Genomic DNA, 16,801 nt, shown 5'->3' with positions numbered 1-16,801 from the left:
TCAGCAAAATGTTGACACATCCAGTGGGATTCATGATGTTATTCTATCTTTGGATATGTTTAAAATTTTCCCCATAATAAAATGTTTTAACTAAAATCACAGGACTAGGGGCGCCTGGGTGGCTCAGTTGGTTGTTAAGCGTCAACTCTTGATTTGGGCTCAGGTCATGCATGATCTCACAGTTTGTGGGATCAAGCCAAGCCCCAAGTTTGCTTGGGATTCTCTCTCTCTCTCTCTCTCTCTCTCTGCCCCTCCCCTGCTCACACTCGCTCGCTCTCAAACACTTAAAAAAACATAAATTAAACTAAATTAAATAAAATCACAGGGCCAAATGGTTCTAATTAAAAATTGTGAAATAATATGAAAATTAAAATACTTGTAAGATAATTTATCTGGAAAAGTATATCTTGGACATAATACATGAGTACCTTTGACAGATATCAAGACCTCTATACTTTTGCATACTTAAAGCCCATACAACCTTTACTCAAAGTACCCCATAGGAAAAATTCCTTTGTTTCAGAAATACTTCTGACAAGCTTAGATACATAGTTCAAAACAAATAACAAAAACAACTCAAATTAGGAGTAAAGATGTTTAAGGTAGGCCCAACGAGGGATGTAGAAATTTATGAAAAACAGATAAGGTTGGGGAAAAAAAGTGTTGTCCAGGCCACCACCTAATGTGAAGATCAGCCTTAAACTTCCAACCATCTGTAATTATTCCACAAAACTCCCATCCCCAGTAGGTTACCAACTTTATCAATCACAAAATTCTCTTCTTCACCTTTCAGAACCTTCGACGTAAGGCCCTCATCTCTCTGTTGGTGACAAGGCTGCCTCATAGCACAACTCCATTCACACTATATACTAAGGACCTGTGCTTCAGAAGGGACTCTTCACGGGGATTAGAAGATTAACGGTACGCCCTAAACAAGCCCAGTGGGGGCTGTGCCCCTGGACTATATTTTGGATGCTCCAAATAGATTTTCTTACACCTCCATGCTGTATTCTCCAACGCATTCTTCCGTAGTCATTTAATTTTCCCAACAAGCGATGGAATCATGCTACTGTCCTAAAAAAAAGCCATCTGTAGTTCTTCATTTACCTATAGAACTATCTGGAGATCTGTTGAACATAACCAACCTTTACTTTTCCTATCTCTGCTCCCAATATTCCCGATAGTCCCCCTAACACACACACATAATTCCTGTTGCTACCATACCAAAAAGGTCGCTATTCCCAAATATTTAAGTTGTTTAGTATAGCTCTATCTTTTCTACCTGTTCTCTGCTTGAACTGAGCCAGCAATTCAAGAAACTCCCAACTTTTCTGAACTCTTAAAGAATATTATAACTACAGATGGTTATCTTTACACAGCTTTACACTGCACTTCTTGTGTGAGTCTTAAGAGCACAGGCTATAAATTCCACCTGTTTACCAAACTGCTCCTACCAAAGTATCTCAGCCCATTTTTGGCTCTCACATGTGGATTCTCATTCCGCTAACAATGTTGAAGTGGCACTAAACAAACTGATTATTTTTAAAAGGTCCAACCTACGTAAATAACTTAAAAGAATCTACCCTGTTAGAGACATCTGTTTTCATTCTACATTTTACTTATATTCTCATATAGGATATAGAGAAATAAGATAAATAAGTTCCATGAAGAAGGAAGTTTTGTCTGTTTTTTTCCTCAAAACATAGAACCACATTTCCGTGACAATTACTGACTTGTAGCAGGCACTCAAAATATTTGTTCAAGGGGTGCCTGGGTAGCTCAGTTGGATGAGTGTCTGACTTTGGCTCAGATCACGATCTTGTGGTTGGTAGTTCAAACCCCGCACTGGACTCAATACTGTCAATGTGGAGCCTGCTTCAGATCCTCTGTCCCCCACTCTGCCCCTCCCCTGCTTGTATGCACACACACGCTCTCTCTCAAAAATAAATAAAATGTTAAAAAAAATTTTTTTAGGGGCACCTGGGTGGCTCAGTCAGTTAAGCGTCCGACTTCAGCTCAGGTCATGATCTCACTCACGGTTCATGAGTTCGGGCCCCTCACTGGGCTCTGTGCTGACAGCTCAGAGCCTGGAACCTGCTTCAGATTCTGTGTCTCCCTCTCTCTCTGTCTCACCCCTGCTCATGCACTGCACTTGCTCTCTCAAAAAGAAACATTATTCAATAAATGAATACATAAGAAATTTTAGTTATTAAGCTTCAATGTGTTCCTTTTTGAGCATAAGTAAGAAATATGGAAGAAATATCCCTTTTACTATTCTTCAAAATAATTACACAGACAAGACCGTAAAAATAAACTTCAAGAAGTAGAGATGATTGAAATCATAGGCTAACACGTTTGTTAATCTGACCCTCTCTAAAACGTTAAAAAGAATCGGTGTCTCAGGGGTGCCTGGGTGGCTCAGTCAGTTAAGCATCCAACTCTTGATTTCAGCTCAGGTCATGATCTCATGGTTGGTGAGTTCAAGCCCCCCCGATGGGCTCTACACTGTCGGCACAGAGCCTGCTTGGGATTCCCCGCCTCTCTCTCTCCCTTTCTTTCTGCCCCTTACCACTCACGTGTGCTCACTCTCTCTCAAACCTAAACTTAAAAAACAAAAAAACGAAAAAAACAAAAAAAACTGGTGTCTCAAAAAAAAAAATTAGTGTCTCATAAAAAAAAAAATCTATTACCATCTTTTTTTAGTTTACCCTGTAACTGATCTGATCAGTCAATAAAAGGATGAAAGAAAAGGCAAATCAGAGAGCTAGCTAATCCAGACTAATAAGTTTTGCTATTTTTAAACCTGAAGTTAAGAAGTCTATCTCTGTATCATACTAAATACTGATAACTTACATAAAATGTGTTCATACATTCACTCAACAAGTATTCACTGAACACCCTACCATGTGCCAGCTACTGTTCTAGGTTCTAGGGATACAGCAGTGCATGATAACAAACATTCCTGCCCCTCCAGGAGCATTCTAGTTAATTCTAGAAGCAGACTCACTGATACTATTTGTCGTAAATTACTAAAAACAAATCTAAGAACTTGAAAAATAGTAATCTGGTACCATTTAGTACTGTGGAGGCAAAAAAAAAAAGCCTTAAAACTCAAAATTCCAAAAATAATCAGTCCTCCAGTAAAATTAAAAGGGAAGATCTTTTAGAATAAACCTCAATGGTAAAAAGTAATCTGAAAACACCCAAACTTCAAATACCACAAATAAACATAAGCCCTTGCCAAAAAGACTTACCAATGTAATTATCAACATAAGAACCCCTACCTACTCTAAATAGTAAGACACAAATTCTTACTTCACCATAGGAAAGATAACATTCCTTGGTAACAAAGTGAAACAACAGCTAGGTAAACTTTATCCAAAGGATAAAAAAATGCTGATTGGAAGGGGTATGTGCCCCGCCCCCATGATTACAGCAGCGCTATCGACAATAGCCAAATTATGGAAAGAACCCAAATGTCCATCGACTGATGAATGGATAAAGAAGATGTGGTATGATATTCAATGGCGAATATTACTCGGCGATCAAAAAGAATGAAGGGGAGCCTGGGTGGCTCAGTCAGTTGAGCATCTGTTTTCAGCTCAGAGCATGATCTTACGGTTCCTGGGTTCGAGCCCCACATTAGGCTCTGTGCTGATAGTTCAGAGCCTGGAGGCTGCTTCAGATTCTGTGTGTGTCTCTGTCTCTCTCTCTCTCTCTGCCCGTCCCCGTCTCGTGCTCTGTCTCTGTCTCTCAGAAACAAATACATGTTAAAAAAAATTTTTTTAAAAGAATGCAATCTTCCATTTGCAACAACATGGATGGAACTAGCGTGTATTATGCTAAGCGAAACAAGTCAGAGAAAGACAAATATATGATTTCACTCATATGTGGAATTTAAGAAACAAAACATGAATATAGGGGAAGGGAAGCATAAATGAGATAAAAACAGAGAAGGAGGCAAACCATATGAGACTCTTAAATACAGGGAACAAACTGAGTGTTGCCGGAGAGGTGTTGGGTGGAGGGATGGGTTAAATGTGGGATGGGCATTAAGGAGGGCACTTGTTGAGATAAGCACTGGGTGTTGTATGTAAGTGATGAATCACTAAATCCTACTCCAGAAACCATTACTATACTACATGTTAACTAACTTGGATTTAAATTAAAAAAAAAGAAAATCTTAATCTTATAAATCTACCTCATTTAGGAGGTAGGTTATTAATAACACCCAAATGAGTGGATAGAAAAATATACACATTCTGACCACCAAGCATCATTTAGTGTTTTCACTTAAAATATGTAAGAATACTCCGCAAGTTCTAGAACAAATTAAGAAGCATTAGAGTCTTAAAACAGTTTAAAACTGTCTCACATCTTACCTACCCCCATGTCCAATTCCTCCCTTTAGGGCTACACAAATAGATAACATTATGACTGACCCAAGTCACAAGCTCAGACAAAGGACAAGTCTATTAACCTAGGTACGTCCTAAGAATTTTAAAAACTTAGTTAAAAGATGTCCTTGACTTTGAAGACATTATGCTAAGTAAAGTAAGCTAGCCGCAAAATAACAAATACCTTATGATTCTACTCATATGCAGTACCTCGAGTAGCTAAACTCATGGAGACAGAAGAAAATGGTCCATGGAAGGGGAGGGGAAAAAATGGGAGTTTCATGGGTACAGAGATTCAGTTTGGGAAGGTAAAAAAGTTCTGGGACATTAAAAGAAAGGAAAACTACAGATCCATATATCCCATGAACACATATGTAAAAATATTCAACAAAACATTAGCTAGTTAAATCTAACAACATTTATTAAAGAATTATCACCACAGCTAAATGGGACTTATTCCATGGGATGCAAGATGGACTCGATATTTAAAACATTAACAATATAATCAATCATATCAAGAAGCTAAGAAAAATCACATGTTCATCAATAGATACATAAGAAGCATTTGACAAAATCCAACATCCGTTCATGATAAAAAAAAAAAAAAAAAAAAAACAAACAAGAAACAAAAGCAAGCAAACAAAAAACCTCCCAACAGACTACGAATAAACAGGAACTTCAAAAAAACTCCTACAGCTGAAGTCATACATAATGGTGAGAACCTCACTGCTTCCTCCCTGAAGATTAAGAAAAGAGTAAGGATGTCTTACCACTTGTACTCAACATTGTACTGGAGGTTCTAACCAGGACAGTTAGCCAGAGGTACTTCAAAGAGAGAGTAGAGGTACTTAGATTGGAAAGGAAAAACTAAAACTGTATTTACAGGTGACATGATCTAGTATACAGAAAACTCTAAAGAATACACTAAAAAACTATCAGAACTAATGCAGGAATTGAGCAAAGTTGCAGGATACAAGATCAACATAAAAGAAATCAACTGTATTTCTATAAGCTTGCAATGAATGATCTTGAAAATGAAATTAAGAAAACAATTCCAAATGTAAAAGCATCAAAAAAGGAATAAATTTAACAAAAGAAGTAACACATACTCTGCAAACTATAAAGATCTAAATAAAGGGAAAAACATCCCATGTTCATGAACTGGAACACTTAAGATGGCAATACTCCTCAAGTTGATCTTTCATGTTCAACCCAATCACCAACAATCCCAGCTAACCTCCCATAGAAACTGACAGGCTAAATCTAAAATTCATACGGAATTGCAAGGGGCCAAGAATAGACAAACTTACTACAAACTTACTACAGAGCAACAGTAATCAAGACAGTATGGTACTGGCATAAGAACAGACCTATATAGACCAATGAAATAAAACTGAGAGCCCAAAAATAAAATTGAGAGTCCAGAAATTAGTTTGATCAACTAATTTTCAACAAAAGTGCCAAGACCATTCAATGGAGAAAGAATAATCTTTCCAACAAATGCTGGGACAACTGGATAAGCAGATATAAGAGAACTGAAGCTAGATCCTTATCTCATTTCATTAACATGATTATATACTAATGTATTATAATTAGTGAAATATTATATATTAGTATATATTCATATAATTATAGCATTGTAAGCCAAATGGTGGAAAACCCAAATATCCATTAACTGATAAAATGTGGTATATCTATACAAAAGATTATCAGGTCTTAAAAAGGAATGAAACATGATAATGCTACAACACAAACCTTTAAAAGTGCTAAGTGAGGGGCGCCTGGGTGGCTCAGTCGGTTAAGCGTCCGACTTCAGCTCAGGTCACGATCTCACAGTTCGTGAGTTCAAGCCCCACATCGGGCTCTGTGCTGACAGCTCAGAGCCTGGAGCTTGTTTCGGATTCTGTGTCTCCCTCTCTCGGACCCTCCCCCGTTCATGCTCTGTCTCTCTCTGTCTCAAAAATAAATAAACGTTAAAAAAAAAAAAAATTTTTTTTTAAATAAATAAATAAAAGTGCTAAGTGAAAGAAGCCAATCACCAAAAGACCACATATTATATTTGATTTATATGTATGCACAGAATAGGCAAATCTGTAAAAAAAAAAAAAACAGACTGGTGGTTCCTTAAGACCAAAGGTTTGGGGATGGTGGAAGGGGAAGTGATAGCTAAAGGGTACAGGTTTCATTTTTTTCACTGTGAAGGGAAAAAGGTGTTCTAAAATCGATTGTGGCGATGGTTGCACAACCCTGGGAATATACTAAAAACTCATGAAACTGTGTGGTTTAAGTGCATAGATTATACGGTATGTCAATTATATCTCAATAAAGCTGTTAAAAGAAAAAGAAAAAATCAAATATATTTAGTACACAAGCTTAAGAAAGACTCCCAGTCATACAAAATCCACCCAATAATACTACAAAAGTCTAGGAGGAAAAGGAAGGTCATTGGAGGTTCTGCTATATATCCATCTATAGTGCAATATGTCATAAACGCTATGGCTTAAGTATGCTTTTTTTTTTTTTTAAAGATTTTTTTATTTTTAAGTGATCTCTACACCCAATGCAGGACTCGAACTTACAACCCCAAGATCAAAAGTAGCATGCTCTACCAACTTAGCCAGCCAGGCACTCCTAAACTTGCTTTTTTTTTTTTTTTTTAAGTTTATTTGAGAGAGAGAGAGAGAGAGAGAGAGAGAGAGAAAGCAAAAGTGGGGGAAGGGGAGCAAGAGAGAATCCCAAGCAGGCTCTCTGCACTGTCAGTGGAGAGCCTGGTGCAGGGCTCGAACTCACAAAACAGGAGACTGTGACCTGAGCCAAAGTCACACACTCAACTGAGCCACCCAGGCACCCCTAAACTTGCTTCTTCATGAAAGGATTATGGTGAACATTATCCAAAGTATCTACAGAAAATGCATCCTATTAGATCTTTTTTAAAAAATGTGTAAGAAAAAAAAATGTTTCAAATAGTGAGAACGAAACATTCTTGAAGTAAAACTCATGAGTTAAGTAGTAAAACTGTCTAGGAGAATAAGGGAGGGAGGCAGGGGGTTAATGACTTTAAGAAAGTATTTCTTGGGGCATCTGGGTGGCTCAGTCAGTTAAGCATCCGACTCTTGGATTTTGGCTCAGGTCACGGTCTCCGGGTTGTGAGACTGAGTCCCATGTTAGGTTCTGCTCTGGGCATGGAACCTGTCTGGGATCCTCTCTCTCTCACCCGCTGCGCTGCCCGGCCCTGGCTTGTACATGCTCGCTCGTTCTCTCTCTCTCTCTCTCTCTCTCTCTCAAATAAATAAATAAATAAATAAACGTATTTCTTCACCAGAGACCATTAATGTAAAAGAAATTTAAATTATACAAGACTGCTTAACTCCCTGAATGTCTTAAAACTGTGTTTGAGTAATCAGTGTTTATGTTAACCATCTATTACTTACGATATCTTTTAATAGATGACCTAAATAGAATCAAGTACTTTAGAAATAGTAAATTTTAACTTAAAAGGAACAAAGACTTCAGAATGGAAAAAGGTCTGTTAGAACAAATAATTTATGTTCTCTCAAGTCCACATATGTGATGACATAGTATATTTTTGATGAAAATACAAAACAGGCAGTATATACATTTGGGGCTTAAAGCTGGAGAGCTGTTTGAAAGACTACAAATGACACAACATTTTCAGGGAATAGATTCAGGAATGCAGCCGAGAAAGCCTCTCCTAAGACAGTGCTATAAGGACTTTGAACAATATATTGTAGACTCCTCTGCTTCTGCTTCCTCCAGCTTTGGTAACACTTGTTGAAGTTTTTCTAACTGAAATTACTCACACTAATTTTAAACCTGCACATGAAAGAACAGATTAGTTTCAACGCAGAAATCAAAATCTAGGAGGAAAAGAAAGCCAGTGAGCTAATGGAAAAAAGGTAGTCCACAGTCCACATAACTTCTATACTCACTCCTTAGCTTACATTCAGGGATAAAAATAAGGGAACCAATTTTTATTTTCCTTACTGACTTAAAATTCTGATCAAATTTGGCTGGCTTCTCGCATAGGCAAAAATAGTAATAATATAACACTTAAAATTTCCACAGCTTGTTACATAAGTTACATACATTGCTTCACATATAATGAGTGAAATTCACAAACGTGAATGCAGTTAAAGTAATAATTAAATGAATAAGCTACGTTTCTACAGTAAATATGGTAACAGTTTTATAAGCATGACCCTGTATAGAGTACAATGATGACCTAAAATTAACACAATGCATACCTATCAGAATCGCTAAAGTTAAAAAGACTGACAATACTGTTCATAAGATGTATAACAAATTTAAGTCTCTTACATTGCTCAAGGAAGTGCAAATTGGTAAAACCACTTTGGAAAAAAATTGTGGCAGTCCCTAGTACAGTGAAATGGGCTTTATGAACCTAGCATTTCTACTCCTGGTTATATACCCAACAGAAATAAGTGATTATGTCACCAAGACTTGCACACAAATATTCATGGTAGGTTTATTCATAATGGACAAAAATTACAAACAACCCATATGTCTTTCAAAAGAAGGAGTAAATAAATCGGTATCTTCACCCAATAACCTACCACTCAGCACTAACAAACAACGATTACTGGATCATGCAATAACATGGATAAATCTCTTAGATTCAATGTTGAGTCAATGAAATCACACACAGGAGCGCATACTTTATGATTACATTTATGTAAAGCTCAAGGGTAGACCAAACTAATCTATAGTGATGTAGATCAGGATGGTGGTGGACTCTGAGTATTGGAGATAGTAATACTTGGCAGGGGAAATGAGAGAGCCTTCTAGAGTGCTGGTAGTATTCTCCTTCTTGATCTGAGTGGCAGTGGTTACAAAAAGTATAGGTACACACAAATTTACTGGCTATCCTAAGATTTATGCACTTTATTATTATATGCAAGTTATACCACACAAAAAAAACAGAATAAAATGACCCTAGGCAGAACCTTTTAAAAATACCGTTCATCCTCCAAATACATTTCTTTCTTAAAAAAGGAACATGAAACAAACCAAGTTTTCCTTCATGCATTCACACATTTCTCACAAGCCCCACATCTCAGACAATGTTAGCCTTAGGAAAAAAAAGGGTGAAATCAAGTTCAATATCCCATATGGCCAATTTGGAGATATTTGTGCTTTTGGCAAATTATACGTAGCAGTACATATGATCTTTAAAAACTGTTCTTACTCCTGATCTCTGGAAGCAGCTCTTTAAATAATAATCATAATAATAATAATATCATCTACAATTTCTCTTAAAATGTCTTTAGCAATTATGTTATAAATGGAGTCAAAACTCTTTACTCATTAAGCATATAGATACCAGTGGGCAGCAAAAAAGTTACCAAGCATGCACTCCTCTCAGGCTATCTCAACTTCTGAAGTAAACAGTGAAAAGTAAACACTAACAAAAAAAAAAAAAAAAAAAAAAAAAACCAGTTTAGTGTAGGTAAAGGATCAAACATCATTTTACATAGTAATTTTAAGAATAAAGGCTTTAGAATCAAATTGCCTGGTTTGTATCTCAGCCTCGCCACCTCCTTTGAACCTCATTTCCTCAACTATCAGGCTGCAATACTAACACTACTGCATAGGGGGAATGTGACTACTGAGGGAAATAATACCTATTTAATGTTCAGTAATCAGAATACCTAGAATTCAGTAAAGATTCAAAAACTGTTATCGTCAAAGATAATCTGGGGACACCTGATTCCTGATTTCGGCTCAGGTCATGATCTCAAAATTCGTGAGATAAGTCCCACATCAGGCTCTGCACTAACTGCAAGGAGCCTGTCTGGGATTCTCTCTCTCCATCTATCTTTGCCCCTCCCTCACTTTATCAAATATAAATAAATAAGCTAAAAAAAAAAAAAAGATAATCTGCACTTTCTCATGGAACAATACATCATCTTGGAAGTGCTCTTACCCAAAAGTCAAACCTGAGTCTGATCAAGTCCTTAGATTTAAGTAACAATTTACAGCAAATTCAAAGGACAAAGGAACATGTAAAAATTACACTAATGGGATAAAATCAGCAAATCCAGACTGGGAAACTCTCTAAGACCAACAGTCAGTTTCTTCAACAAATAAACTGCTAAGAAAAATAGATGGAGGGAAGCCTAAAAAAAAAAATTAGAAACACTTTAAAGACAACCAATCACAATGTGTACCTCATTTAGTTGGCTCTTGACTCTAAGCAAACTGTTAAAAATGAAAAAATTAAAATATCTGAGTCAACTGGAAAATTGATCCCATATATTAACCTTATATATACCTAACTTAAGGAACTATTTATTTTTATGTACGATATTACTGTAAGGTCCAAAAAACCCGTCATACTGAAATATTTACAAATGAGATGATATATCTGGACATATTCACAACAATATAAAAGGTATAGAATGAGTTGGCATATAGATGAAATGAGATTGAGAGTTGATAACTGTAAATACATGAGCATTCATTATACTGTTATCTACTTTTACGTGTGTTAAAAATTCTTCATAATACAGTTATTTAAAAAAAAGAGAATGATATAAAAGTACAAGCAACTCTGTACACAATTCAGACTCTTTCTTTATCTAGCGCGCCTGGGTGGCTCAGTCAGCGAAGTGTCTGACTTCGGCTCAGGTCATGATCTCAAGCCCCCGATGAGGGGCTTATACTCTCACAAACCCTGAGATCATGACCTGAGCCCAAGTTGGATGCTTAACTGACTGAGCCACCCAGGCGCCCCTGCACATAAATTTTTATAATTATTTCATCTATAGCTTTTTAAGAATGACTTTTACAAGTAATAAATATTCTACTTACAAATTGTTAGGTTCACTAACAACTTGAATTTTTGTGGTATTTCTCATATACGGCATTCATAGTAAATGTCCTAAGTGATATCTTTGGAAGTTCAAAAGGTCTTCTACATTATGAATCCAGTAAATCAGCAATTTTAGTCACCTTCTGTTATATTTCATGGTTAGAGTCTAACTACAGAATTGATTAACTCCAACATACATAAGAGAATTTTATTCTAGAAAAAGGTTTAGTTCACCTCTTAAGTTTACAAAAGACTAATTTCTTTCCTCCTATACTTTAAAAACAACCTATTTTCAAAATATAAGTAGCAATTCAAAAAAAGAAAACTGTGTAGAAAGCTGTTTACTTCACAAGAGAATGAGGAGAACTAAAAGTCAGAATTTTCCCCTATAATTTAGAAATGTTTGGTAAATGTTTGGGTGGCTCAGTCAGCTAAGCATCTGGCTCTTGATTTCAGCTCAGGTCATGATCTCACAGTTTGTGGGTTGGAGCCCCACTCTGCACTCTGCGCTAGCAGCTTGGAACCTGCTTTGGATTCTCTCTCTTTCTCTCTGCCCCTCTCCTGCTCCTGCTGTCTCTCAAAAAAATTAAAATAAAAAAAAAAAAGATTTGGTAAAAATCTCAGAATAGTCTTAGTTTTAAGAACTACTGAAGTTTTTGTTTGTATCCAACAGAAAAGAGCTCATGTTCATGTGCTCTTGTGTTATGATTACTAACTACTTAAAATGAAAACAGTCATCTATTTCTAAATCATATGTAAAAAATTTGTATTTAGCTCCTTTAGTGAACTACACCCTTACCCAGCTCAATAAAAAGGACATATGAAGTCAATATAAGTCATGTTCATCTCCTACCTCCCTCAGTTAGCATCCCACCTTTGCAGGCAGATAGGTTAATGAAATAAATTCAAAACTATCTCCTTCTTTAATTTCATTCTCTTAGGAAAAGCATGACCCACCACCAAATCAGTGTAAGCTGAGGCGTGTTATCCCGAAACTCAACAATGTTTAATGCCATTTTCAATTAACAGAATAAATTATTTATAGCATAAATTCTCTATGGAAAGCATATCAATGAAAATTAATAAAGATATTTCAGCCTAGAAGCCACTAACCAGGTGTGTAACCTCACTCAGGCCCTCCTAACCTTCCCGTGGCTTCAGCGACTTCCCCAGGAAAAGAACTGCAAACGCATGACACATGTGTGGGCTGCTACTCTCCTCTGAACAACCACTACCAATTGATCAGAGATGGATTCAGAAATGGCACCTGAGGTGAAACCTATCTGTCATTGCTAGGCAAATGATCTAAGCTTCTTTCCCCTTTGAACATTCGGTCTGTGACCTACTTGGAATCAAATACACTTGCAGGAACAGCTCAGACACACATAAATATGACATATACAAGCTTACTTAAGGAGTCAGAACCTCAAATATCATCTTTAAAGGCACAGTCTTTAAAAAAAAATATGCCACTATTCATTTCTCTATTTCAGATGTAAAACTGTGGGAAATAATCAAGTCTAAATGGATGAAATACCGTATCTTTCTCAATTTGCTAAACATGTAAAATAGTGTCATTTAATATGAATTACATTCCTGATACTCAGGCATTCCTGATGATGCCTAAAGAGATCCCTACAAAAAGAATTTACTGAAAAGCTTCCTGGAAAATCAACTGTTACTTACCTTAAGGCAGATGCATACACACCCAGTTTCGGATTAATATAGAACTCATAAAGGTGAGCACCCTGACAAGAGCTTAGATAATTACATAACTCTGTCAAAGTGTTATTTCTAGCATCTTCACGTGGCTTCTGAATGTCAAACGCCATGTAAGGAAAGCCCTTTCTTCTAAATGCTCCACTCCAAATTTCCAATTCCTTCTTCTTCGTCCCTATCAAATTCCCATTCCCTCAGCCCAACTTTCAACTGTTAGAAAAACACTGATTTAAGTAAAATTATTTTTTGCTTTTTTTCAGAGGAAAAATTCCAAAGTCAGGAAGGGGGAGGGAAATAACAATTGCCTGGTACCATCAAAAAGTATTTGGAATCAAATATAAATTTGATTTATATTTATTAAAAATAAATCAAGTATAAATTTATGGACAGAGGGAGATTCAATGATCAAAACAGAAAATAAGTGTTTACAGCAGGCTAGTTAATGTTAGGTGAGGGAGACATGGTAACCAAGAGAAGACCCATTCCTGACAGAAGTTAAACTAGCCAGGAAAAATAAGTAACTAAAGTAGTTTCAATGAAACAAATGACTAGTGCCATGAGAGTTGGGAGAAGGACATAATATAGTCTTAAAAATCAGAGAAGGCCTCGGGGCACCTGGCTGGCTCAGTCGTAGAGCATGCAACTCTTGATCTCAGGGTCATGAATTCAAGCCCCACACTGGGCGTGGCCCTACTTAAAAAAAAAAAAAAATCAGGAAAGGCCTCCTATGAAAAGATCAGCCAAGGATATAGCAACATTTGAGAAGTAACATGACACAGCTGAAGAACTGCAAAAACTACAGTATACCTGACACAGAGAAGCAAGATATGAAACTCAGAGATTATCGAAGACCAGGGAAGCCACACTAAGGAACCTGACTTTATCTCAAAATGTAATAGTCACTGAAGCTGACTTATTTGAAAGGGCACAGGTGTACTTCTACAAAAGTCTCTATCAGCCTACTTCACCCATTATTGTAAAGGTGATCAAAAAAGGGGAGGCGTGAAGAAATAACCAAAAGGGAGAGAACAGCGTATCAGAGGCTTTAAAATATACTCAGACACCTTGGGTTAGAGCTACAATGCCTGTAACATAGATGCTCAGTCATATGCATCCATATGGACTGCACGCAAAATGGAATTATGGAGATGAGGAAGAATCAAGAACTCAAACGAACTTAGATCACTGTCTTCACTGAGAAGTCTTAGCAAGAACTGGATTTTTGAAAAATGAAAGACACAGCTCTTACTGTTTTTTGTCTATTATTTTTAAACAGGGTTGGTTGGCTGTTTTTTGTTTTTAACTGGGTTCAATTTAAAAGACACTATTCACCTTGTTATACATATATCTAAGCATGAAGTCCAGTAGAAATGATTTCCCTTTACGAAAAGCTCCTGCCACGGATACCACTACTATGTTAAGATCTCGTATGTGTTCCTGTAGCAATATCTGCTCCAAAGCTTCTTCATCGAGCTCAAAGTTATGGTCATCTTCATGAGCAAGAACAATCTGTACTGGACATGGTTTCTTCATAACCTCATCAGAGTTTACTAGGTCATCATCTTCATGATTCTCACCTAAAATTAAAAAAAAGAGAGAAAGGTTACTTGAATTCCTGCATTACAAACTTCTCCTAAAGGATCACAACTAAACCAAAACTTCAAGTAACTTCCCCTTTGTTACAGATCATCTGCAAAAAGTGATATTCAAGTACATGTTGGATTTCTCCCTCCCTCTATAGTAGGACCAAGAATATTGCTAAGATTTCCCACTATACACACAGATAAGCACAATAGTAAGTATAGCCTCTACTATTAAGTCTAAACAGCTAATTGTGAACAGTAGCTGTTTCTTGAGCACTGCATTATTCTATAAACAATTTCTGCTACTGTATGCACACTGAAACTGGATCTATGCGAGGGGAGGATGGGGGGGGGGGTCAATTTTACCTAATAATTCAAATTCCAATTTTCCTGGTAGGCATTTCCTGGATATTATTCCAAGTTACAAAGATTAAAACATATGAATTGTAAACATTTTTCACTATGAAACTTAAATGGCTACGCTGGGGTCCTAAGAAGTTTCTAAAACCGACACTAATGGTAAAGCTAATGAGTCCCTAATTTAGTAAGAGTAACCTAATAGTACAGCTTCCTTTATTAAAGCAAAGCACAGGATTGATGTTCTGTTGGAAAACACAAAATGAATAGTAGTGAGGTACAGAGTTATATCCTATAGTTTCATCTGCCTCTGGGCTCTTACAGACCACAACCACCATTTCAAATTACCTAACTCCCCAAAACAGGTATATCAACTCTTCCTTTGTTCACCCAGCACACCAAAACAAGGTAATCTTTGCAGAACTTTACTGAATAGTAATGAAGAAATAACGATAAAACACACAACAGCAGGAAATGCCTGTGTCACACTGACAACACAGAGCCTGCCTGGGATTCTCTCCCTCCCTCCTTCCCTGCCCCTAAACCTGTTCTGAGCACACACATGGTCGTCTGTTCTCTCTCTCTCTCTCTCTTCTGAGCACACACATGGTCGTCTGTTCTCTCTCTCTCTCTCTCTCTCTCTCTCAAAATAAATAAACACTTAAAAAAAGATATGCAACAGCAGAGACGAGTTTCTAAAGTTTAGGTTTCTGTCCTTTTAATAAAACAAAACAAACAAAAACACCTAATAGCTGATTTCAGAGACTTCTATCCCTTGTCAGGCTTTCTTTCCTATCAATTGCTTGATCCCATGTAGCCAAATCACTGGTAGGGACCTTATCCTCCCCCACCCCAACATTTTTAAGAGACTCTCCCCTTGAGTCTGTGTACTAAATGACCCTTTGCAATCTAAGGAGACATACAGTATCTACTGTGTTCAGTGCAATGACAATCCCTTCTCTCCCAGGAGACAGCCAGTCCACTGAGGAGTGGCATATTAGTAGCCAACACGGCAAGAATACCTTATCCAACTAACCACTATTCTTAAAGATTATACATCTACATTCATGGCTCCTTTTTTCCCCTAGAAAGAAATATCTAGCTTGTTTGATTTGCAAAAACTATGAGAGCCTTTTCTTCCATCACAAGGCACCTTTAACTGACATAGCAAAAGCAGCAACACTATTTCAAAATGTGCTACAAACAGTGACAATATATAAAGAGCAAGCAATTTCAAAGGAGAATCATTGGAAGTAAAAGCAATCAATATTTAATTAAAGACAGTATTATCACTTCCAGTTTCAGTGGTATACAAATACAGAATGGTACCTAACTGGTCTCCCTTTTTGCTCCCTCCTTTAAACCAATCTAGGGGCGCCTGGGTGGCTCAGTCGGTTAAGCGGCCGACTTCGGCTCAGGTCATGATCTCGCGGTCGGTGAGTTCGAGCCCCGCGTCGGGCTCTGTGCTGACAGCTCAGAGCCTGGAGCCTGTTTCAGATTCTGTGTCTCCCTCTCTCTGACTCTCCCCTGTTCATGTTCTGTCTCTCCCTGTCTCAAAAATAAATAAAATGTTAAAAAAAAAATTTAAACCAATCTAAATTCCACAGAGTAGTGACAAAATAATATAGATAAATGTGACTGTTATTAAATTACTCTCCTTAAAATCACTGTTACAGAGCATTAACAACTAAAATCCTACACATACCTTATAAAATCCTGTACTCACTGCCAAATCTCTCCTGCCCCAAATACATTTGGTGCTACTCTTGCCTGTGTAAACTACAAATAGACAAGCTAGCCTTTTTTCAGATTCTTATGCTACTAAAGCTCTTTCTAGACTCATATTTCACTGAGGATATTCCTTTGTCTGGAATATTCTTTTCCACGTTGTT

General features: G+C 37.0%; 1 protein-coding gene across 4 annotated transcripts in view; it reads right to left on the bottom strand.

The window, feature by feature from the left end:
• ATL2 (atlastin GTPase 2) overlaps positions 1-16,801 on the bottom strand; it is a 56,966-nt gene that overhangs the window by 17,129 nt on the left and 23,036 nt on the right. For 3 of the 4 annotated variants that reach the window (XM_042933220.1, XM_042933217.1, XM_042933218.1), the window contains exon 2: positions 14,302-14,546. The exons of the other annotated variant lie outside the window; for it this stretch is intronic. In XM_042933220.1, the coding sequence (XP_042789154.1) occupies positions 14,302-14,546 (245 nt within the window). The remainder of the gene's footprint in view (positions 1-14,301; positions 14,547-16,801) is intronic. 4 annotated transcript variants of the gene reach the window in all.

The sequence above is a fragment of the Panthera leo genome, chromosome A3 (assembly GCF_018350215.1).
Source record: "Panthera leo isolate Ple1 chromosome A3, P.leo_Ple1_pat1.1, whole genome shotgun sequence".
NCBI lineage: Eukaryota > Metazoa > Chordata > Mammalia > Carnivora > Felidae > Panthera > Panthera leo.
Note: the sequence above shows the minus strand (reverse complement) of the source record. Positions and strands in the feature narration are given on the sequence as shown.